The sequence below is a fragment of the Alosa sapidissima genome, chromosome 13 (genome assembly GCF_018492685.1).
Source record: "Alosa sapidissima isolate fAloSap1 chromosome 13, fAloSap1.pri, whole genome shotgun sequence".
In the NCBI taxonomy this organism is placed as follows: Eukaryota; Metazoa; Chordata; class Actinopteri; order Clupeiformes; family Clupeidae; genus Alosa; species Alosa sapidissima.
In genome coordinates, this window is record NC_055969.1 from 2,833,180 (window position 1) to 2,858,897 (window position 25,718).

Here is a 25,718-nt window from a genome sequence, read left to right on the forward strand (position 1 = left end):
TGCCACGTCTGCTCGTGGACCACTTGGGATAGCTTGCGGACCACCAGTGATTCCCGGACCACACTTTGAGAAACACTGGTCTACGAATATGACAGTGGTCCAGTTAAATCTTTTACTGTCTATGGTCAAATCCCAGCCGAGCTATAACTGTAGCTCGACTTACCTGTGCATGTAAACATACTGACTGACAAAAAATCAGAATGAGTAATTATAACAGACGAGTAGCCCTGTGGACACACAATATTGTTGGAAAATTGAGATGTGTGAAACACTATTTGACTCAAATGGTAATCAGAAATAATTTGTTATAAAAAAAGACTAAAATGTGTTGACTAAAACTGACTAAGACTAAGATACCTTTAGTTTTCTTTTGACTAAAACTAGACTAAAATGACGAGACTCTTAGTCGACTAAAACTTGACTAACAAAAATGATATTTGAATGACTAAATATGACATTTCGTCACAAGACTAAGACTAAAATAGTCTAAGAAATTAGTCTAAGAAAAATACCAAAATTAATCGACTATCGACAAAATTAATCGACTAAAATTGACTATCATCAATACAACATTCTTTGGATGCACACCGAATTTTGTGAAATTCTGTTCACAGGGGGCGCTGCAATAAGTCAAAATGTCCAATCTTATCCAAACTTGGTAGAGTCCATCAATATGACATTCTTTGCATGGCCACAACATTTTGTGAAATTCTGTCCATTGGTGGGAGGGTATGGGGTGCTACAGCCGCCGCACCAAACAGTGTCTGCAGCTATAACCGTAATAGGTTCAGACACCACATTTTCACCAAATTTTCACCATGTCCTAAATCAATGCATGATCTCACACACAAAAAAAATTCTGACCGTAGGAGGCACTATAATAATAAGAATTACGCTTTTGCTCATATCTCCAGAACTGTAAGAAATTATTTGACAAATTTTTCTTTCCACTTTTCCTTTAGAGTTCCAGCATCTAAAGAATCCAGCCACAGCCATTTTACAACATTCACATTGTCCTACCATTTTCACAAAACTCTAAAGCGAAACTAATCCATCTCCTCCTAGACCTTTTTTCCAATTCATACGAAACAAAGCCTAAGAGATTGGCCACTCAGTACAGGATTCACGGTAGGCTATTTTGTTGCTCTGACTGGTTAGGTCTATCCATTAGTGTGCAGAGGCATTTTTTTCCCCCTGTATAAGTTGAAACACACCCCATAATCACGTCCCAGTGCTCTGATTCCAGACTCAAATTCTGAATAGCAAGATACCTAGGTGGTATTGTACATTTCTAAATAGTTAAAAGTAAAGTGTAGGTGAGGTACAAAAATGTACTGATTTGTTCATGTTTGATGGCATCACTTTCAGAAGTTCATGACTGCTATTAGCCAGCTAACATTATACTTTCTAGTACAATAGCCATAGACAGCAACTAGTCGGCTTCTTTTCTAGCAAAAAAATGTGGCTAATTGCTACCCAGTGCTAGCCAAACATAATTATGTTTTATAACGTGACGACAAATAGAACCCAATCTTGACTTGCATGATGAACATTTCCAAGTCATTATGGAAAATATATTTTAAAGCTCAATGTGTATGCATCCTCACTAGGGTTGGGTATATTCATTACCATAAAGTTGACTGACTTTCAACTTTCGAGATTTTGGGCTAATTTGCTACCTTAGCATGTATTATTTCACACTACTACAACAACAAAGTCCGATTTACACATTTAGGTAGCCTAGAAATCTAGACGCGCCCCTAGCGGCCAGGGCTAGTCTAGCAACTCTCTGTTGGCTTGTGAGCTCCAGAAATCGAAACTTAATCAGGCCAATGAAATCGTGTATAGAGTCGTTAGGTGGGCTTAACATAATGATTGATGGCAGAGTTGCAACGGTTTGGCTTGAATTCCCTGCTACTTGAAAACAAATAAGATGGATGTTGCTGCTGGCGAACAGTGTGACACGAGTTAAGCTTTTATTAAGTTGGCAAACGTCTGAACTAGCCAACTAGCCCGCTGGTGGGAAACGCATGGGACTCATAACGCTGCCGCTGTCCTATTGCGTGCAGAGGGAATTTGAAAGACAACTGATTATTCCGCCCCTCGAACTGAGCACTGCGAACGGTGAGTGCCCAGACCCTACATTTTAATGTGGGTCTGGCTCGTCAGGCTAACATTTAGGTGTTTATTTCATTACATTTTGTCTACTCGCGCCTGTATATTTCTCCTAAATTCACCAAAAGTTAGCCTTCTAACGTTTCAAGCTCTACCGCGACTGTGATACAAAACATATCATGTGTAGTACCGTTGGAAAGCTCTGTTTTTCCTGCATGGCATTGTGCAATCCAAATATGGACACTTCCTTTGTATCCGTAACCAATCGCGAAGTTCAAAGGCGAGTCTAGGCTGAGAACGGAATCTCTTGGCTGTGTTCCAAGGCTGTTTTCATCTCAGCCTATGTAGCACCTATGTACACCAAACTTTCCAGTTATACACTTATTATACAAAGTTTAAGGCTATGGACAGTATATTCTGATTTCCTAGGTAATGAAAGCAGATATCCTGAAATCCCTCTGTAATTTTATTTTCCTCTTGTATGTAAACAAAATGAAAAAATAATTTTGTACCTGACTTTATCATATGTTCAGATATACTGTATACGAATTACCACCACATTATGTTTGCTTCTTGATGATTGCTAGTTGTTCACTACTAGTAGTGAACTTATTCTGATCTACTTTGTCTGTCTGTTAGGTGTGATGAAAACAGAGGAGCCTCACTTTGCAGAAGCGTGTGCCAGGCAGTTTCTTGACGTTCTTAGCTGATAAAATCAGCACTATTGGAACAGACAGCAATCCTAATATGGTGGCAGCAGGGAGGATACTGCCATTCGAGCATTTGCCCTGTGTTGCACATGTTGTACAGAAAGCTTTTGTAATGTCACTTCGGGAAGGTGGTTTTGATGGTGCACTGGCCAAGTGCCGTAAAGTGGTCGGACATTTCAAACACAGTCCGGCCAATTCAGACGAGCTGAATGTCCAGCAAGCCTCCCTTGGACAAGTTCAGGAGCCAAGATGTTCCAACACGGTGTAATTCCACCCTTGAGATGATCAAGTGCATGAGGCGCAACAGAGATGCACTGCACACAACGCTGTCTCAGCAGAGGCACAATCTGGCCCTCCCAACAAATGCTGAATATGAGAAGTTGGCAAAGCTAGAGAAACACCTGGAGCCATGCAGGTATGGTCTACAAAGATAGTGTGTTCATGAATTGGCATACAAGTTATTTTAACCTTTAAACACTGTTCGTTGCTACCCCCCTTAATTTACTGTTCGCGGTCAAATTTGACCGGACAGTTTTAACTGCTCTTAAATACCAATACCATGACAAAAAGTATTATTTAATAGAACATTTATTGTAAAGAGAGCCTTATTAGAACATTAACATCTACAAAATGTGTGTGTGTGGGTGTGGGTTTGTGGGTGTGTGTCTTTCTGTATGTGCGTGAATGCATATGTGTGCGAACACTAGTGGTTCACATGCACGAGTGGCAAGATGACAACATGAACTGTGTGTGTGTGTGTGTGTGTGTGTGTCTGTGTGTGTGACAGAGTGGGTGTAAATGTGTGTATCTGTGTGTGTGTCTGTTTGTGTGTGTGTGTGTGTGTCGGTGTGAGTGTTTATGTGTGTGCAAACATTGGTGGTTCACATGCACATGTGGCAACATGACAACATGAACTGACAACATGAACTGTGTGTGTGTGTGTGTGTGTGTGGGGGGGGGGGGGGGGGGGGGTGTAGGGTGTGTGCTTTTGTGTGTGTGTGCATGCATGTGTGTTTGAATATTGGTGGTTGACATATACAAGTGGCAACATGACAACATGAACTGTGTGTGTGTGTGTTGTGTGTGAGTGGGTGTACATGTGTGTGTGTAGGTGGGTGTGTTTCTGTATGTACATATGTGTGCAAACATTGGTGGGTCACACTCACAAGTGGCAACATGACAACATGGACTGACAACTGAGTGTGTGTGTGTGAGAGTGGGTGAACATGTGTGTGTATGTGTGTGTGTGCGTATATGTGTGTGGGTGTGTGTGTGTGCTTCTGTGTGTGCATGCATGCATGTGTGGGAACATTGGTAGTTAGTTGTAGGAGTGTGTGTAAGGAGATGTCTTTCATCTCCTGGATGAAAATTATACTCTTTCCCATTCATTTCCTATTGCCGTCATTTATGACCGTAAACAAAAAAGTGTTTCTAAGTTGAGTAAATTACTCAAAATTTAAAGAAAGTAGTCACAATAAATTCTATGTGTTCAAAAGCCTTTTGTGAAGGATATCATAAGATCTTGAGGCAATCTGATAAAAAATGCCATATTTATGGTACAGGGAATGTGTAAATCTGTCATTTTTGACTGGAACAGTGTTAGAAGGTTAAATGTCACTTTGTATTTAAGAATCACCCGCACCCTTAAATGTAATGTAAATAAGAACTTTAAAAATGTGTAATCTGAGTTAAATGAATCAGTCATTAATTATTTATTGACCAGTGTGTTTCTTCATTCACATCAATTAACATTAAGGCTAGCCTCAACTTTGCAAGTGAAGTTCTATATATAGCCTAGAGTCCAAAATTACTTTAAGGCATAGAATGTACACTAACAGTGCAATATAATTCTGAAGTGACTGAAGTGACTGACTGTGAACACCAACCTTGTGTCTCTTTGGTGTGTGCTATAACAGTCAAATTATCATTCTGTGTTATTTAATTTCTCTATGTTCATGTCTAGTTGTCTGTTCTGTTCAGTAGCCTAGCCACAAGGAACGGTTTCAAAATAAAAGCCCCCAAAACAGAACTGGAAATAAGGCAAAAAAGTAAACATAAAAATTGCATTAATAGTAATATAATTTAAGAAGATTGAAAATTGAATCGAATCGTACCTTAAAATCAAAAATTAAATCGAATCGTGACACCCCTAGAATGTATGCATGTATGTACTGTATGTATGTATGTATGTATGTATGTATGTATGTATGTACAGCGGGGGACGCGTCAACAGTTTTTTCAGTAACTATACTTCCAGTGAGACTAACCGTAGTATTAACTTAGGCAATCCACACATATAAAAAATCCAAACATTAATATCCATAAGTAGAGTTATAAGTAAAAAAGTGGAATGGCACAGGAAAAAAGTATTGAACACTCTAAAAAAAACAGTACACAAAGGCAAGGAACGAGCTGGGATCTGTAAGTAGTTAGACAGTAATTATCCCTCCTACCTGTGCAAATTAATATAAGCTGGGTTGTCATTTTATAATTTGTGGGTACATTTCAAGTTTAGAGAGAAAATAAAAAATGGAATGAGTTTTTATCATCATAGAACACACTTCAAAGTTAACATGACATTAACTTTGTCATCGTCATTCGTCATTACACAATAGTCATAGAACACACTTCAAAGTTAACATGACAAGTATTTGCTGAGCTTAAACCTGTAAAAATAATGTACTAACAGAAAAATCTGTCAACTCTGTTAGAGACAAACTCGGTAAAGTATATATATTTAGCAAATGTGATACATTTTTAAATTATGTCTTCCCTAAGAGAACTTTTGTCTCTACAGTCACTGAAGTACTTTAAATTTGATGAGATTGCAACTTTTTGTCCTAAAATTAAAAAAGAAAAACACATCACATTCCACTGGCAAGTTTCCAAGAGATGCATATTTTCTAAAAAAAAAAAAAAAGATAGCTTTAACAGCTTAAAATAGCTTTAAAGCTTTAGCTTTGTACATTTTAAAAAGAAATTCTGTGGTTAAAATATTAGTTGTACATCACACATTTTCTGATATACATTCAAAACAAAATACATATTTAGTCATAATTTTAAGAGCAAAATCTTAAACAGAGTTGACACACTCATTAAATGCTATTGAACACATATGACTCTGTTAGTCCATCATTTTGTGGCTTAGCTCCACATCCTAACCTCAAACTAGTTACTAGTCAGAATTTCATGGATTTTAATCATATTATTGTTTTTTAAAAATTAGAAAAAAGTTTCACTCCAATAACGCAACAACAGAGTTGACGAATAATTAATCTACTGTTGGTGTGTCCTCAATATTTTGCTCAAATTAATGAGAGAAGAAGCTTAACATCTCTCACTGCCTTTCCAAAGTTTCCCACCAGAGGAATTGACATCTCTCCGTGTAGGCGTCATGCTTCATATAAAAAGTTTTTGTGAATTTTAAGCTGTTTTATAACAACTTAAATCTTGCATAATACAGAAAATAGACATTGTATGTAACTGATGTTATAACAGTTAGTAAATGAATCTCCAAAAAATAGATTGTTAGACTCAATAACATTATGTTTATAGTCAAGTTGAATTCATGAATCTGTAGTTGGAGACAGTCAATAATACGGGGTGTATAAGTCATTTAGGATCTAAAATAAATATAAAGCATTGTTATTGTTGAAAGGTTGTTTTAATTAGCATACTTGTTCAAAATTGATTCCATAAAGATTTCTTTTTTTGAAAATGTACCCCAAATTATAGAATGACCCACATATTGATGGGCTATAAAAAGGTTTTTCGTTACCAAGGTGTCACACAAGAAACATTTCATGATTCATGATGGGTAAAGGCAAAGTGCTCTCCCAAGACCTTTGCAACATTATTGCACAAAACATATCAACAACATGAACATATCAATGGAACTGCTTACAGATGCATTTCAAAACTTCCGAATTGGAGTGCCTTAAATGCCTTAAAGTAATTTTGGACTCTTGGAACCAATATCTGCAAGTGGAAGGAACATCACTGCATCATCAACCGGCCATGCACAGGATCTCCTCGCAAGATTTCTGACCAGGAAGTCAGAAGAGTAGCCTAAGAGCCAAGGACCACTCGGAGAAAGCTCCAGAAAGACTACAATTGTTAGAGAAAATCATAGCTAATGCACTCCACCACCATGGCCTCTATGCACGCTCACCCCGCATGACTATTACCAGAGACTTTTTAATGTGGAGACACAGCACTCAAAAAATACTCCATAGAAATGCATGGGGCTAGTTTGTCACACCAATATGGCCGTTGTCTACACATATCCCACCCCTTCCTCGGCAAAACGTCGACATGTGAATACATTGAGCCAATCATGTGGTGTGATGTGAATACATTGAGCCAATCATATGGTGTGTTGTGAAGACATCGTGCCAATCATGTGTTGTGATCTCGCCGCTGGAGCAAGATTGGTGTCGTGAAGCCTTGCGCACGCGCAGTTCGACCCAAAGACTGTGCCCGATGAGTGCCCATAAAACGTTGGTATATGGCCGCCGAGTGGAGGGACTTACCTAAAAGGACTTTGCTATTACTGAAGAAAAAAACCATGTTGAAGCTTGTTGAAAGCTTGCTACACAACATTTGGACAAGCCTATGAAATACTGAGAGAATGTATTCTGATCAGGCAAGAGCAACATTTAACTTTTAGGATGTCATACTATACATCATATTTGTTGGAGAAATGTCACTATGCATTACCCTAAAAATATCATACCAACAGTGAGGTTTGAAGGTGGAGGCATCATGGTATTAGCCTGGCTCCGCCCTCCTACGTACTTTTTTAGATGAAGGTAGACTGATCCCATTTTCACCTATTTATTTTGGTCACGGCAAATAAACATGTTAATGTTTCAGCTGGATGGCCTTAATCAGACCATGAACAAAAATGAGTCATTTCTTTTGTGTATAGGTTCTGACATGTGATTGGAAATTGGAAATGTTCTTGTCTTGAAATGTCTTTTATTCATCTTTTTATCGCAGGGGTCTCAAACTCAAATGAGCTGGGGGCCAATTCTGCCAACGTCATCTGATTGGAGGGCCGGCTATTTCTGAAAATTCTCTGAATGTTCTTTTTTTCAAATACCACATACAACTGCAAACAGAAAGTGCAAGTGTTTTTATCTAGTTTTAGACACCTGTGCTTATAAATAAAATAATGATAAAATAAATATTAATACAAATTATAAAACAAATGAAAAGCATAAAAACAGGTATGTGTGTGTTTCACACCAAATAAAAATATTTTCCTCTCATAACTTTTTTAAACCTGGCAAACTATAGGTGTCAGGGTTAAGAAAGCAACACCATTGGATTTTTATATCAAAATTTCAAAAGGCCCTGGCTTGAAAGTGGTCAGAGATAAAGTCCTACTGTAAATGTAAACATCTTTGAGTAAAACAAAAGTTTATGAAGGGGGTAAATTTACCCATCTAATTTGCCACTAGATGGCAAGCACCTCAAATTATGCACCTTTCTAAATACTGGATGAACATATTTGAGCAGGTTTACTTTCCTTTTTTCATATTACCCACATAACAAATTAACAGGAAAACACCTAAGATGTATACCAACACCTAAGATGTATATGGTTTCTAAACCACAAGGCCTACAATAAAGTATTGTGGTCAAATCAGTTCCTATCGCGGGTAATCAGAAGTTCGCATCATATTGCGGGTGACTTTGTAGTTTAGAGCCCTATTTCTACTAGCCCTGCTGTCTGTACCACGTCCATTACGGACACTATCATCACGATTACCACTGCAACCTCCAAGCTATGTTGGGCAGAGGGTCGAAATAAGCATGGTATGCTTAGTGGACACCGTCGTATACACGCAGACAGCACCCAGCACCTCCATTCAATAGACGATCGATCGATCATAATCTCCAAAAGGATATTCTCCTTCAGATTTAGAATAGGTGAATAGCATAGCCTACCTAAGACTTCATCACACGTAAACGTTTTTCAACATTTGGTGTAGGCCTATTTCTGCTTAATTTCTGCTTCAATTTCTGCAACACTATGGCCTGCATCGCTTCCGCGTCATTACAAATGCACGTCTTTGTGTTTCTCGCGTGTAATACAAGTATTTCCTGAAAACTTTGCGCAGCGATTTTGGGTTTGAATGAAGCTCTGGATGTCTAGCACATAGTGGAGCAGAGTACAAATGAGATTTGTCACCGTACTTGGAACTATCGTCTATTTTAATCAGTATCCTTGTTTGTCGCAATTAAAAATAGTCTCAAGGGCCGGATGACATTATTATTTTGACATACGTCACGGGCCGGATTTGGGCCAGACGCGGGCCGGATTTGGCCCGCAGGCCGGGTGTTTGAGACCCCTGTTTTATCGGCTCTTATTGAGATCACACCTGTTTTTTTTTTTTAAGGAACACGCCGACTTTTTGGCTTACTGTATTCCCCAGAGTTAGATAAGCCTTCTCATCTCTGTGTATGCAGTTACTCGGTCTGACACACCCACCGCTAGCCTAGCTTAGCACAGGTACAGGCTAGAATAGCCTACACCTCCCAATAGTGACAAAAGAACTTCAACATTTTCCTATTTACATGCTGTGATTTGTATAATTACAACATACAAATAATAATGTCAAATGAGACAAAGCCATTTTGTAAGCATATAAATACTTTGAACTATGTTTTCAGGGATCCTTAGGAGAAATACAGTGAAATGGTAAGTATTTAGATAGATAGATACTTTATTGATCCCCAGGGGAAATTCAAGGTCTCAGCAGCAGCATACATACAACACAAACACATTCTTTAACAGCAGAAAGAGTAATTAAAGTATATAATATAAAAACACAACTAAGCAGTAAGGACAGTAGAAGATAAAGAATATGCTAAATATACTAAAATACAAATTATACACTTAATACAATATATAAAAATATACTAAAATACAAATGACAAAAATACAAATTATACACTTAATTAACACTTAATCTAAATCAATTCTAAAAACAGTATCCACATAGTGGTGATTAATAAATCAGAGGCGCTTGCAATGACTGAGGCAGGGACTGAGCCTGTGATTCTCTGTGCATAGTAAGGTATGGTAAGGTGCTCTAAGGTGCTCTGTGTGAATGAGTGTCATGATGGTAGTGCAATGGTGATGGTGGTCATGGTGATAGTGCAAATGAGTAAGTCAACAGTGCAACAATGCAGAAATAAAGTAAAGTAAAGGCTATATATTTAACTATTTAAGAAAATGTATAAGTGTGGCCACAGTTCGGCTGTGGCATGGGGGGGGGGTTATGCATATGTGCTGATGTGCTAATATAGCACGCAAACAGTGAGGCATAAAGACAGTGGTACAAGTGGCTACTGGACAGACAGTACCAAACATGGAGGGGGTGAAGAGGCAGACAGACTATGCAGAGAAGTCCATCTCTCCTCTTCCCCTAAGTGAGGCATTGAACAGTTCAATGGCCCTGGGGACAAATGACTTTCTCAGTCTGCCAGTTGTGCAAGGCAGTGAGCGAAGTCTCCAGCTGATCAGGCTCTTCTGCTTAACAACAGTGCTGTGGAGTGGGTGACACTCATTGTCCAAGATGTTGATCAGTTTGTTCAGGGTCCTTTTGTCAGATAGTGAAGTGATGCACTCCAGTTCAGCTCCAACTACAGAGCCATTTTTCCTTACCAGCCTGTCAATTCGCCCCACATCCTTCTTCCTTGTGCTTCCTCCCCAGCATACTACTGCATAGAAGAGGACGCTGGCAACAACAGACTGGTAGAACATCCTGAGGAGCTTACTGCACACATTGAAGGACCGCAGCCTCCTCAGGAAGTACAGCCTGCTCTGCCCTTTCTTGTAGAGTGCGTCAGTGTTGGCTGACCAGTCCAGTTTATTGTCCAGGTGGAGACCCAGATACTTGTAGGTGCTAACCACCTCCACATTGACCCCATCAATGTGGACTGGTAGCAGAGTGGGCTTAGACCTGCGGAAATCCACCACCATCTCCTTGGTCTTTGAAGTGTTAAGTTGAAGATGATTGAGTTTGCACCATTGCACAAAGTCCTCCACCAGGCTCCTGTACTCCTCCTCCTGCCCGTTCCTGATACACCCCACAATTGCAGTATCATCAGAAAACTTCTGCATGTGGCATGACTCGGTGTTGTAGCAGAAGTCAGATGTGTACAGGGTGAACAGGACTGGAGAGAGCACAGTTCCCTGTGGCGCTCCGGTGCTGCAGATCACAGTGTCAGAGAGACAGTTCTTCAGTCTGACGAACTGTGGGCGCTCGGTCAGGTAATCTGTAATCCAGGTTACCAGGTGAGCGTCCACACCCATCTGCAAGAGCTTGTCTCCCAATCTGAGGGGCTGGATGGTGTTAAAAGCACTTGAGAAATCAAAGAACATGATTCTCACATGCATCTGGGATCTGTGTGTCTGATGGCTGTTGACTGAGGTCGTTGTCACCTCATTGTTCATGATCGCCATGTGGGGGAGGGGTGCAAAATCCAGTGATGGTGGGGGTACGATAGCCTGTGATGATGGAGGTGAGTGTTGCGCTGGTATTGAGGGGGTGTGAGGGTGGGGGCTGGGGGATGGTGGACAGACCACCGCCATTGGAGCTGGAGCAGGGCAGTCAAACCTGTTGTAGAAGTGGTTCAACTGGTTCGCCCTGTCCAGGTCCCCCTCCACAGAGCTGCTGTTCTTCTTCAGGCCAGTGATAACCTTCATGCAGTCCCATGTCTCCTTCAAGTTGTTTTCCTGCAGCTTCTGTTCCACCTTCTTTCTGTAATCCTCCTTAGCTTCCTTCAGCTTGAATTTGAGTCCCCCTTGCACGCGCCTCAGCTCTGCCATGTCCCCCTCTCTGAACGCCATCTTTTTCCTGTTGAGAAGGGTCTTGACATTGCTGGTTATCCAAGGCTTGTTGTTGGGAAAGCAGCATACAGTTCTGGTGGGAACAACAATGTCCATGCAGAAGTTCAGGTAGTCAGTTGTGCACTGTGTGACCTCCTCCAAGTCCTCTCCATTCTGTAACACACTCCAGTCAGTACACTCGAAGAAGTCTCTCAGAGCCTCATCCACTTCGGGTGTCCACTTCTTGAAGGTGCGTGTGGGAACTGGTAGCCTCTGTACTTTGGGCTTGTACATTGGCTGGAGATGAATGAGGTTGTGGTCTGACTTTCCCAGTGGGGGGAGGGGGTTTGCACTGTATGCATCCCTCACGTTTGCATACATGAGGTCTATTGTCCTGTTTTTCCTTGTAGGGCAGTCAACATACTGGTAAAAATTTGTGAGTGTGGAATCCAGTGTTATGTGATTGAAGTCGCCAGAGATCACAAAAAAGGCGTCAGTGTGTTGGGTTTGAAGCCTTGCGATTGTGGAGTGGATGACGTCACACGCTGTATCCGGAAGAGCTCGAGGTGGAACGTAAACACAGACAGCAATTGCGTGCGAGAACTCCCTCGGCATGTAGTACGGACGGAGACTAACCGCTAATAACTCCACATCCTTACAGCATACAGTCTCCTTTACTGTTACATGTCCGGGATTGCACCATCTATTGTTAATGTACAGCACCAGTCCGCCTCCCTTCTTTTTGCCAGAAAGTTTACGGTCTCTGTCCAAACGAGCTACACTGAAGCCAGGCAGCTCAACGTTAGAAGTGGGGATATGGCTTGTTAGCCACGTCTCCGTAAAGCATAACAAACTACATTCCCTGTACAACTTCTGGTTTCTTACCAGGGCATCCAGTTCGTCAGTCTTATTAGCCAGTGAGTTCACGTTTCCCATCACAATCGATGGAACTGAGGGCTTGTATCTCCACTTCTTCTCCCGACGCCTCGTCTTCACTTTTACTCCCGCTCTGCAACCCCGAAAGCACCACAGTTCCTCTGGAATGTCGCGAACACAGCCAGCATTCCGTCGTAGTGCGATCAGCTGGTTCCCTGTGTACACAAGCTTGCTGTCGCTGGAGCGTTGTAATATGTCCGTATCCATAGGATAGAATAAAAACACTCCTCAAAGTGTGTAATCCAAAAAGTTGCGAAATAAAAAGTAAACAAAAAGTAGAACAAAGACGTAGAAACAAACACTAAGACACGGAGCTGCTGAGTAGGCTGCCACACCTGACGGCGCCGGAACGGATTTATGTAACAATATAACAATATGACACTTTAACGATTCCTACTGAGGTCATACATTTTCATGTTGTGAAAATATTTGAAACTAAAAATCATAATTAAGTCCAGGAGGTGTCATTGTGTTAAGTGTAGAAATCCAATACATCTCTCAGAGACTGCAATTTTGGTAGTTTGTTCTCTCTGTCCAACAAAATGTAGAGTGGCAAGAGAGCTATGGTTGGCTTCATGGTACTGTTTTGCAATGGCATAGTCCATGCTTCCTGTACTGATGGCTGTTTTATGCTCTGAAATTGGTTGTTTGACTGCTCTCTTTGTCTTTCCAACGTATGCTTAGAGACTCATGTTGGAGCCCTATGGTGCAAGCAGGCAGATTTGTAAGTAGTGTCAGGGACGGAATCAATTAGCTTGGAGATGAGGCAGAGAGTGTACAGATGCATACAAGCTGTTTCAAGGTCATGAAGGGATACTGTTTCATTCAAAACATATGAATATGTACCTGTGTTTTTTTGGGGTTGATCAATGGTTGGAGTGGGTCTTTAATGACAATTATGCAAAATTATACAATATATGCTCACTAGCAGAGTGAGGCAATGGCATGTGTGCATGTGCACTAACCAGTCTTCATCTTCAGGGATGGTGGAGAGTGGTGGGTTGAGGCAGTAGATATGGAAGGCCATATTGCACTCATCACACAGCAACTGCATGTGAGCATCCTGCTTGCCCCCACATACACAACATGAACAGAAGCGACACTCCACATCCGGATCCGCCTTACAGTGCTTACACTCAGGCCCACTTTTACCTGATGTGAGACACCCCCACCATGCGCGCACGCACACACACACACACACACACACACACACGAGAGAGAGAGAGACATACACACACAAAAATGGCAAAATATCAATTGTCAATAGCTGTATAAAATGGGGTATTAGCTGAGAGTGGCTTCTACATTTAATAGGTTAAAACAGTACACCATCTTTTTTTTATCCAGCACCCTAATCCTGAGAAAGATATTATTTAATGTGAACATTGGCCTACGTTTGAACTTTCCATCCAATGGAGAGAGCGCGGGAGCTCCTGTCCTCTCAATCTCATAGATCTCATCAAGGAAGACAACCCTGCAGTCTCCAATAATATCACCCGGGCCCCTGAAATAGAACATGTTTACAGACAGCCTTTTAAAAAGCAATACTTCATTTGTACAAATAAATAGTAAAAGTGAAGAGACAAAACTAAACAAACTAAAGCCAGAGGCTCAGTTACAAAATATGAATAATAAATGGTGTCTTTATAGAACATCATATCATCAAGTGCTCAATTTTCCTCAAGCCACTGCTTCACTCACCCGAGAAGAATCTTCACTCTGACCTCTTTATTTGTCCTCGATCTTTCGGTGAGGGCTGTTATCTCTCCATCATACCAAAAGCCCCGCTCTTCCGGGATTTCAATGTTGTAATTCACCATGACCACCTGTCCAACCGTGAGCTGGTCAAAACGGAGTAGGGTCCGAGCCCGCGGACGCACATCCTCTGGTGACATCTCTACTATGCCATTCTCTGGGTAACTGGGGAGAAAGAGTATGCCTGTTAAGGTCACCACCAATTATGTAATCTGCTGGTGTTAGTGATGGCAGTATGGAATAATCAATAATGGTTACATTCTCTGCTAAAGATAAGATTATTTACACCTTATTATACGGCTCTTCACAATGCAAGTAGAATGCTCCATTGACTTGAATGGGATTTCCGAAAGTTCTAGCGGTCATTATTTCTTGGGAAAGGACCTCTGAAAACAAGAATGACCGCTGTCAATGGCAACGGAGTTTGTGCTTGGAACTTCATTCAAAAGTTAAAGCAGACGGTTGATCAGCTGTGTTCTAAAGAATGTTTGATTCAAGTTCAGCGTGCGTTGCGAACTATTTGTTTCTCGGCAAAAGCCACGACGAAACGGTAACAAATAAGTGTAAAGTTTGGAGTGTGGAGTTTATTTTTTTCGTAGCTGTATAATAAGTGGGATAATGTATAGAACGCCGGTCATCATGGGAAAATAAGTCCCTTCAGGGCGAAACAAGACCCCTCCGCGTCCGGTTCGCCCTGTCGGGACTTATTTTCCCCATAATGACCGGCGTTCTATACATTATCCCTTACATATTGCCTGTTGGAGCAACTAGACTGTTGACGGAGTCTGTTCTTTGAGCAAGTGTGAAACTATGGTTAAGGTTAAAGGTTATTGATATTTATTACACGGCTCTTCACAATGCAAGTACAACGCTCCATTGACTCGAATGGGATTTCCTAAAAGTTCTAGCGGTCATTAGCTCTGGTCTCAGGTCTAGCTCTGAAAAAAACAATGACCGCTGTCAATGGTAAAGGAGTTTGTGTTTCTTTCATATCACTACTCAAGGACTGGAACTTCATTCAAATGTGAAAGCAGACGGTTGATCAGCTGTGTTCTAAAGAATGTTTGATTCAAGTTCAGCGTGTGTTGTTGCGAACTACAATATTTGTTTCTCAGCAAATGCCATGATGAACGGTAACAAATAGGCTAGGCTATGTAGGTTCAAGTTATATTGTGGGGAGTTTATTATTTTGTTTTGGCAAGTAGCCATGTAATAAGCGGGATAATGTATAGAATGCCAGTCATTATTGGGGAAATAAGTCCCTTCAGGGCGGAACAAGACCCCTCCGCTGCGTGTCGGGGTCCGGTTCGCCCTGTTGGGACTTATTTTCCCAATAATGACCGGTGTTCTAAACATTATCCCTTACTTAATATCAGTGGCGGACCGTGCATTCAGTGGTTAGGCCTTCAATGATGACTATTTTTTGACAAAAATAATAATAGGGGGGCGTTACGGGGGAGATTTTTTTTTTTACATTTCAGCGTTAAAATGTGCAATTTCCCAGCATTTCATGGTGGGGGGAAAAATTTTCTCTCTCTTACGTGAGTTTGTGTAGCAATAGAATCTTTGTTACACAAACAATTAATGCTCCGATTGCTTATTGGTTAACAGATCATCCTCAGCAGCAAAGTAGGCTGCTAGGCTATTTATTTACCACCCATATTCACAAGTACATTATAAACTGCTGCCTGCTGCTGTACAGTAAAGACGTGCAATTTAGTCCATATCATATTGAAAGTGAACACCAAGTGTACTCAAGTATGGGTTTGTGCAGACTACTTTGAAATATTTAGGCTATCGGCTGCCTAATTTATGTTCATGACTCGCACGCACATATAGCACTGCCACCGGTCTACAATGATGTGTCCAAACCATTTAGTAGTTTAATCTGACATCAGCAAACTTGCTTCAGACTGTGGCTCTCCTATTTAGCTGTAGCTTTAACGTTAACATTACAGTGCAACTGTTCTAGGTGCTGCGCTGCTCTGATTACGCATGTGGAACTACAGTAGGCTATCCTACAGTGTTTGCCAAACGTAGGCTATTTCGCGGTAGGCCTACACTATGAGAAAATGTCTCAACAGAAAATTATTAAAAAAAAAAGTGTCAGCACACCACCATGCTATTAAACATAAAAGTCACCAGATGTATTGCCTAATGCTGCTACTGCTTGTTGGCTATTTTAGAATGTCTGATAGCCTGGTCTGATGGTCTGATTTCACCAATAATTTCCACAAAACGAGAGATAAAAGGTCAGACTAAACTAGCAGGGCAGGGAACCAAAGACAAATGATAATTTTCACATAGACGCCGATCCAGACATCTTTACCAAAGCCACCAACTCAAACACAACTTCAAGCTAGCATACAGTAGAGTAACCAAGCAGACACTGCAGTCTGCAAGCAGCACAAAAAGTTTTTTTTTTTTTTATATAGAAAAGGGTCAGATAACAAGCATCTATAGTACTACTGTACTACAAGTCTATGTTATCAAATAAACATGAAACAAAACTTACCAATTCCTGCATAGGTTAGCAGCTACGTGCAGAGCTAGCTGACGTTATGTGCATCTTGTTAACATGTAGTCCAGCTGACACCGTAACATACATTAGCCTATATTATTTTGCTTAATGAAGGCTTATCAATATATATATTTTTAAACAAAAACGGTCAATTTACTGTTCATAACTATAACCATAGTCATGTCAGTGTGACATTTACTTCCAGTGAATGTCTGTCTGTCTGACTGACAGAAGTTGCTCACGAAGTTCATCACGTAAAACAGACAGCGTCAAAATTCGTGATGAACGGTTCCGGGTATTCTTTTCGAACATTGCAGGCCCAACTGCAGTCAGACCTGCCTACCTCGCCATAACAGGTCGATTTGATTGGCTAATCAGTCAGATGTAGCCATCAATCAAGCTGAATCCAAACATATGATTTCTAATGGCTGCTTAGGTACCGAAAACGCAGTGATTCCTTGTGAAGGCCTGATGCGGAACTTAACAAGAGAAGACGTGCAACTGGATGAAAATGTATCGCACCCCCTCACTATTTGTTCACATAATCTGCCAATCAAATCACATATGGACAGTGGTAGGATATCAGTAGTCAAGAACGATCGGGGAAGGAGAAGCAGAAGCAAATAATAAATGCTAAAGTACAATGTTATTAAAGATTACATTCAATATCTTAACATGTTGCTATTCTCATATATTTATATATAAGTCATATATTTAGACAGTGAATTTGCAGCCTATAAACTCTTCATTTTGATCCATACTATTTACCAGCAACCTTAGATCAACTAGTTGCTTATTAAAGGAAAAATTAGGTCAAACAATAACCTAGGGTCTATTTTTAGATGATAAGTGTAAACTCTTGTTGGGGATGTTAACAATGTTAATCAGAGTAGTTTTGATTGGCATAAGACTGGCATATGCATTTGGCACATGGCATAATGTGATAGCATTATTTGTTTTACAGACCAAAAGGTCTGTTAGCTGGAAATGATACACCAAGTTTGAGCAGTAGGCCTATGTTTTTAGCCATAAAGACACTTGAAATAAATATTTTAATAGATATGCAAGGCTTGTGGGTGGACTTCAGTCCGGCGATCTTGAGCTTTGCTTCGCTAGTGGGATCAGAGGAATATTCTTCTCTGGTTTGAATGCTCGAGGCACTAATGTCAAACATCTACCTGCTGTTACCGCACAAAGGTGTCAGATTTCATTGATGTTGATAAGGTTACTGTTGAACGGTTTAGCAATAAACAGAGTTAGTGTTAGTGATTATCTTCACTTTATTTCACTGCTTAGTTGAATTTCCCATTGTCCTACGTAATTTAGAACGACCATTAACCGTATGTTATATGCACACCTATGAAGAAGATCCATTTTGTGGGCCATATCACACTTGTATATTAATTCGCCGAACTCGTTGTGAAGTTTAAATGAACTGTCACGTTGCATCCGAGCTGTAAAATGCAGACGTTCAGAACATGGCAACATTGTAGCATATGATGGAGGTGGCTTTTAGCTAGATGGATGACAGCAGGCTAAGTAAAATAGCGATGTTTCCAAGCTAAAGTTCATCAGAATCTTGGGATATGCCCGCTTGACAACGGGAGAGATAGAACTAACGACTGGCCTTTGGCCGTAGCAACTATCCATTTAGAACTAGTAACGGCAGTTTGTCCTGCAAGTTAAGAAATTAGTTGATATGGGTTGGAAGAAAGTAGTTCTACAAACAAGACAAGTTGTAGCGATTAAAACGTTTAAATTGTAAAAGGAAGTGAACACAACGCAAGTGGCAACAGTGGAATAAGCGGGATAATGGACTCCACGGTGGTCTGTTCACAGAAGTTAATGCACTTACGAGGATTAAACGGCCCTCCGCTTCGCGTCGGGGCCGTTTTACAACCTCGACCGTGCATTAACTTCTGTGAACAGGCCACCGTGTCGTCCATTATCCCTTACTTAGTACTTCAGCGGTTCATTATCAATACTTCAGCCGTGGCTGAAATATTCCTAAAACACAAATATAATACAACAATGGCTGTAAGAATGTATTCCATACAACAAAGTAACAGCTGCGGAGGAGCTTAAATCTCGGCACACACTATCAACATGCAAAGTGCTATGATATGCTTGTGATATCATCAGACAATCACATTGATTGTTTGTCAATGGTGAAAACATCCTTCTATATTCTATTTTGATTTAGAAACTACTAAATATGGTAACTTACAGTAAGTAGCATTATCATCAAGAGAGAAGAAATACTCTTTTCTGATGGCTAGTAATTCTGAATAACGGGACACCTATGATATGAAGTAGATCTGGTAAGAAAAGTTCAATCACCATTCCATATCAATGTTTATGAATGGTAACTATAACAGCCATAGTAGGACGACTGTTGAGCCTGGAAGCAGATTTCGCAACAATGGAATCAACTGTAAACAAGCTAACAAGATGTCCACCGCTATCACTGTTAGGGCCAAAGAAAGTTGTACAATAAACTGAACAAGTCGGCTTCTTTGTAAATGGAACCACTTGTTTCCTTTGCATGCTACAGTATAAAGGCATGACCATTGCAACCGGGTGATAAGTGTGATGTGGCCTTATTCAATTAAGATGTCTCTTGTGGGGGAACAATTAGTTAGGTACACCATTTGCTATTGTAAGGTGACAACATTCTGTCTGCTTACAATAAACGTCCTGTTCCCGCAGTTTCTGTAGTATTAAACAAAGAACCAAAAGAATGACATACAGAAAGCCATGCCCTGAGTTGAGTGAGAGAGACCCCCCCCCCCCCCCCCCCCGCACTCTCATAAGCCAACCATGTCCACGATCCAGTGGGACAAGCGTTCCTTGAGTAGCGCACTACCCTTCCGTCTCCCTCAGAGGTGTGCCAGTCTTGTGTGCGCGACACATATACCCTTAGTGCTCTCACCAGGCATAAACAGTATAATCTCTCTGCTTCTTCCAAATCAAACAGCGGGGGAGAGAACAACGTCAGCTCTAGTCTCTGCCTACAAGTAGAAGATAAGAGGACTTTGGGCACGAAGCCTGGTTTAGGGAGAAAAGTGACTATTGCATAGTTTTCCGCAAAGCTAATGCATGACGGATGCACCAACATAGTATGCAACTCACCCACCCGCTTGGCCGAGACCAAGGCTAGTAACAACGCCGTCTTAATAGACAAAGGGCCCTATTGTGCACTCAAGTGCAATTGACTTTATATACTGGTGCTTTTGTCTTTCCTATTTTGCATTCAGCGCATATTGGAATTTTCCCTCCACAGGCACACGTCGGTAAATTAGGGAATGCAATTGCGCCCACGGGGGCAATTCATTGAAAAGAGGAGGCGTGTTCCGGTGCAAACGTTCCCTGTTAATATTTTGCCGTTTCAGAAAACAATACCGCCACAGACTAGGAACATCCTGGTCTAAAGGTCAGTGGCGCAAATTCAGATGCTATTTTAAGGGCGCATGCATGGCCACAGGTGTGCCTGCAGGAATGAATGCTATGCACACCGATCTACAGACACCCCCTATTCATGCACACACAGAAACATACAAAGCCTTGATAATATTTGTCTGTTACCCGGTTTTGTTCGTCCATTGGTCACCTAAAAAGTAGCCTATATAGTACAATATCTACATGCAATAGCTTTACAACAACGCCTAATTACGACCAATTCATTTGGACAACTTTATTCAGCCCAATAAAGGCTAAAGTTACCTTTAGTTTTGTTCCAATTTTCCGTTGTGTATGGCATTGTGTGCGCTTTAACATCAGTCTAAGCATTGTTCCAGCTGCGCTAAGATTTTGACAAGCACCACAATTATGCCTACCTTGCTGTTGCCCATCTGAAATAACTCAAAGCTTTGCTTTGTTCCATCCATCCTTTCGTTATTTTCAAAAAACGTTTTATATCCATTATATATATCCATGCCTTGAGTTAGTGAATTAGCTTAAATCAGCTTATTATGTGCTGATAACCAGCAACCATAGATAGTAAAAGAAAGCAGCAAGTAGCCTTGGCTACAATTTCTGTAGTTGCTGCATCCATTCATTGTTATTCTCTCTCCTGCTCAAACAAAAGTTGTGCGTGCATTAAGTTGTTGATAACGTGTTTACGAACTCTAATTTACAGAAAATATTGTAAAAAGCCTACCGTCATGCAGTTTCATGAGATACTGTGCAGAGTTGCAAAGTTAGGTCAAATGTGTGAATACACACAGAGGAAATTGTTTCTCTGTCGAGTTGCCTGATGGTAAGGTACGGCCGTAGTACACTGCAGGCGTGCTTGCTTGCCCACACGAGGGAAATCATTGTGGTGTCCATTAAGATGTGAAAAATAGGCATAAATCTAGCGTACACATTTCCACGAATCATGGATGTGTTGATGACATAAATTAGGGAATATTATAGGACTTAAGGAGACGTGATGTTGAACTGCATGCCGATGCCATTTAACCCAAATGCCCCAGCAGCAGCAAGGGAGAGGAGAGCTTATCTGACAGAAGAGCTGCATCGTCTATAGTGAGGTAATGTTAGATTACATTGCAAAAATATCACCATGCATTCATAATCCCAAAACATCGGAAAGTATGTCTTTGTGATATTTTTAGTATTTTGCATTTTTACATTTTGTCAAGAAGAAAAATCTATAGCAAACTGTTCCCAACAGTCCTTATAGCGATGTGAACCGCTCCTGGCTGCGCCTGGCAAATCCGCCATCCTAATAGCAATGATGATGACGCTCTGATTGGTTTATTGCATGTTACGCCCAAACCACACCCATGAGTAATGTAGCTACTTAAGACCACCCCATTTTAGATTTGCGTCGGCCGCGAGTCATTTATCCCGCCGGTAAAATAGCAACAACGCCCAAGATCCGCCCACAAAGCTACTTGCGCTTTGAGTTTGATACTTGCGTTTCAGATCATTAAAGGGATATTCCACCATTTTCCACCTCCCCTTGAGTTAAACAATTGATTTTTAACTGACAATAGACCACACTTCCAGACAGTCACTATACGTTTTAGTAACTCCTGCCGTTTACAATGGTAATTTAATGACTGGACAGGCTGTTACCTAGCATACCCTCTAAATAAGCTATTAGCAATGAGGTCACTTTTGAAGATTGTTTGTCACATTTCCAGTGGATTAGAACCATTTAATTGTTTTAACTGTAAATATAGGCAATTTCAACAAAGTACCTCGTTTGTATAGACATTCTCTGACTTACAAATGTCAACACACTTTCTTTTTTATTCTAATTTAGTGTATTCTCTTGTATTTCCGATGTTGAAAAATGACTAGAGGATTTAGCCTCTGTGTGTCACGGTTCCACGGGGAGAGCTTGAACCAAACGCAGGGCAAAGCACAGCCAGGCAAGGTAATCCCAGAATCACTGGACACCGGAGTCGAACTAGAGCCGGAGTCGAACTCGCGACTGGAGCCGGAGTCGGGACTGGAGCTTCAGCCGTTGTAGGAGTCTGACTCGGGGCCGGAGTCAGAGCAGGATCAGGAGCCGGCACAGGAGCCTCACTTGGGGCTGGAGAGCGAGCTGGAGCCGGAATCGGGACTGGAGCCGGAATAGGGACTGGAGCTGGAGCCAGAATCGGGACTGGAGCCGGAATTGGGACTGGAGCTGGAATCGGGACTGGAGCTGGAGCCAGAACCGGGACTGGAGCTGGAGCTACCGGAAGAACTGCAGGCCCAAGGCGTTGGGGAGCTGGGACTGGAGAGGGACCTGGTCCATCCTCCTCAGAGGACCAGTCGTCCTCAGTGGTTTCCCCCTCCTCTTCATCCTCCCAGAACAGCTCCCAGGGCATTAGGTGCAGTGGCAAGTCAGAATTAAAATAAAAAAACTTGCCTTATTCCATGTTTGTTGGTCGGTTATTCTGTCACGGTTGCAAGGGCTTGACCCAAACGCAGGGCAAAGTACGGCAAGGCAATCTTAAGAGTTACAAGAATCTTTATTCCCAACTAAACAAACCTTGTGTAACACAACACACATTGACTAATAACCGACGAAGACTGAGGGGAGACAGAGGGTTTAAATACACAGGGGTAACAGGGCACAGGTGGACAATGAACAAGGTAAAACAAGACAGGTGGAAACCATAATTAACAGACTAACGCGGATCAGGTGAGGGGCGGAGACACGGGCACAGGGAACAGAAACACATGGCAAAACAAACAAAGAAACACATGGAACAGGGGCCTGTACTACGAAGCGGGGTTTCTGGCTTATCTGGGTAACTTCGAGAGTAACTTGATCACGTGTAGCGTAACTTCCCGATTAACCCGTACTACGAAAGGTGGATAGGTTTTAACCGAGGTATGCTGCCATGGCAATTTACGCTGCATCTCAAACCTGCTCCGACCAGGTTATGTTCTTGGTTAACCCGAGGCTTCCGTTAACCACACCCTTTATAAGTACCACCCCTCCACTAACAATTTCTCCCGAGACATGTCGGCGTACCTGGATGATCCATACGACATTGGAGCGCAAATCGTGAGGGACTCTCTTCGCAGGGCGAGGGGTTTTAGAGACCGCCAGAAAATATATATAGCCTACCCGGACGATATTCTCTATGAAGATATAGATTGTCAGCCGAGGGAATTCGTTATCTTTGTCAGATGATCTAGGAAGACGTCTCATAGCAATGCCCGTACGTGGACATTCATTTATTCAATCGGTGATGGAAGAATACTGTATGTCCAAAAATAAATCGGACATAGGCCTACAGTATGCTGAACATCTGAGCAAGAATAGCCTAAAACTAGATGTACCGCAGAGCGGTACAAAATATGACCGCCGCCCAGTCCAGCACATTTTTTCCACAAAAAGAAATCACGCTAAAAGGCCTATATGATTCTAACTGTCTCACTACATTGCATTATCCACACTCAATTCTCACTGGTATCTGCTAGACAACAAGTACCAAAACATGATTAGATTTCACATGTAAAATTCATTTTATACAACCCCACCTCCATCTTGCCTGTTCATAATTCTGAGAAATTCTTGATTGTTTGTGTTATGTTTATGTTATGTGTGTGTGTGTGTGTGCATGCTTGTGTGTGTGCCTGCGTATGTGCCTGTGCATGCAAGCGTACATATGTCTACTGTGTGAGTATGTGTCATACGTATGATTACTGTGAATGTATGTGTGTGTGTGTGTGTGTGTGTGTATCTGTTTGTGCACATGTGTGCACATGAAATGGGTTAACATGACCACTGGAGGCAATCATACGGAAAAAAATGGTCATCCTAGGCCCTACAGTTCTCAAGATATTCACAGAGAACTGTGTCTGCCCTACCCTCCTTTCGGGGGGTCCAGTCCAGCAGGGGGGCTACAGATCAAAACGAAAAATGACGGTTCCATGCTATCCATGTGGGGGTACATGCCCACCAAGTTTTGTGTACCCCGGTCTTTCAGTGTCCCGGGAATCCTTGTTGGTGTACGTCACTAAATGTACACATAAATTATTTTATTGTAAGGCCCCCCATGAACGAAAGCACACAAAACTTGGCATGCATTCGGAGGGTGTCATAATGATCCTACACTTTTAATTTCGTGCAGTTTTGATCTTGTCAGCCAGAGATATTGTGATAAAAACACCTAATTTTTTGCTTTTTCATTTTTAACTAGGTGGCGCTATACATGAAATAAGTGGTAATGGGATGGGTTGACATGCCCCCTTAAGACCAACATACATAAAAAAGGTGGACCTCCTAGGCCCTACGGTTCTTGAGATATTCACAGAAAACTGTCTCCGGCCACCTACAGGCCAGTTGGTGTATAGTAACATAAATGAATTTATTGTGTGGCCCCCCGTGAACGGAATTCCACGAAACTTGGCGTGCATACAGAGGGTGTCATAATGATCCTACACTTCCAATTTCGTGGAGTTTTGACTATGTTAGGTCACAGATACCTTCGATTACAACACCTCATTTTGACTTTTTTGTGTTTAACTAGGTGGCGCTATACATGAAATGAGTGGTTATGGAATGGGTTGACATGGCCCCTTGAGATCAACATACGAAAAAAAAATGGTCCTCCTAAACCCTACGGTTTTCGAGATATTCACAGAAAACTGTGTCTGCCCTACCCTCCTTTCGGGGGGTCCAGTCCAGCGGGGGGGCTACAGATCAAAACGAAAAACGATGGTTCCATGCTACCCATGTGGGGTTACATGCCCACCAAGTTTCGTGTACCCCGGTCTTTCAGTGTCCCGGGAATCATTGACGGAAATTTGTGCATGCGAAAAAGAAAAAAAAAGAAAAAATCTGACTAAACCTATATGACCGCCGCTTCGCTGCGCGGCGGTCATAATAAATCGGACATAGCCTACAGTAGGCCTAATAAATAAAAATCACCATTTTAACAAACTTGTTGAATTGAATGTCATATTACTGTACCCTGCACATAAAGGCTACACATTTCCACAGCACCAGAATCCGACCGAATGCCTCCCTCAACCCCCTCCATAATCGGCCTTCCACTATTATTTGCGATGGCCAACTCCTCTGCTACTGTAAAACACTCTTGTGCCTTTCCTCCTACAGTAGTGTTCAAAGACACCTGTTTCTTGTTAGCTGTAAAACAGAGGCCAAGTGAAGGCTATAAGCTAGGCCTACATGTTTTCATAATTAAGAAATATTAATGCAAGCTATAACTATATAAACCTACTATTCTGAATAATGTTTTTGTGTTTCATTTTCACCTGCTGCCATGTGCGTTTGGCAATGGTGTTGCATCTGAAATGTTCACAGGATTAGGCATACACTAAATCAGTCAATGGGGGCTACTTAAACATTCAATTATCCTTA

General features: G+C 41.5%; 1 protein-coding gene and 1 long non-coding RNA gene across 2 annotated transcripts in view; one reads left to right on the plus strand and one right to left on the minus strand.

Moving 5' to 3' along the window:
- LOC121680977 (E3 ubiquitin-protein ligase UHRF2-like) overlaps positions 1 to 25,718 on the minus strand; it is a 159,257-nt gene that overhangs the window by 81,797 nt on the left and 51,742 nt on the right. The window contains exons 4-6 of the mRNA XM_042060575.1: positions 14,308 to 14,526; positions 14,001 to 14,110; positions 13,572 to 13,758 (exon numbers count right to left, since the gene is read on the minus strand). Coding sequence (XP_041916509.1) covers positions 13,572 to 13,758; positions 14,001 to 14,110; positions 14,308 to 14,526 — 516 coding nt within the window. The remainder of the gene's footprint in view (positions 1 to 13,571; positions 13,759 to 14,000; positions 14,111 to 14,307; positions 14,527 to 25,718) is intronic.
- LOC121681000 lies at positions 252 to 19,633 on the plus strand. The gene is made up of 4 exons (XR_006021909.1): positions 252 to 263; positions 2,316 to 2,319; positions 3,613 to 3,619; positions 19,471 to 19,633. It is a non-coding gene; the product is annotated as an uncharacterized LOC121681000 (long non-coding RNA).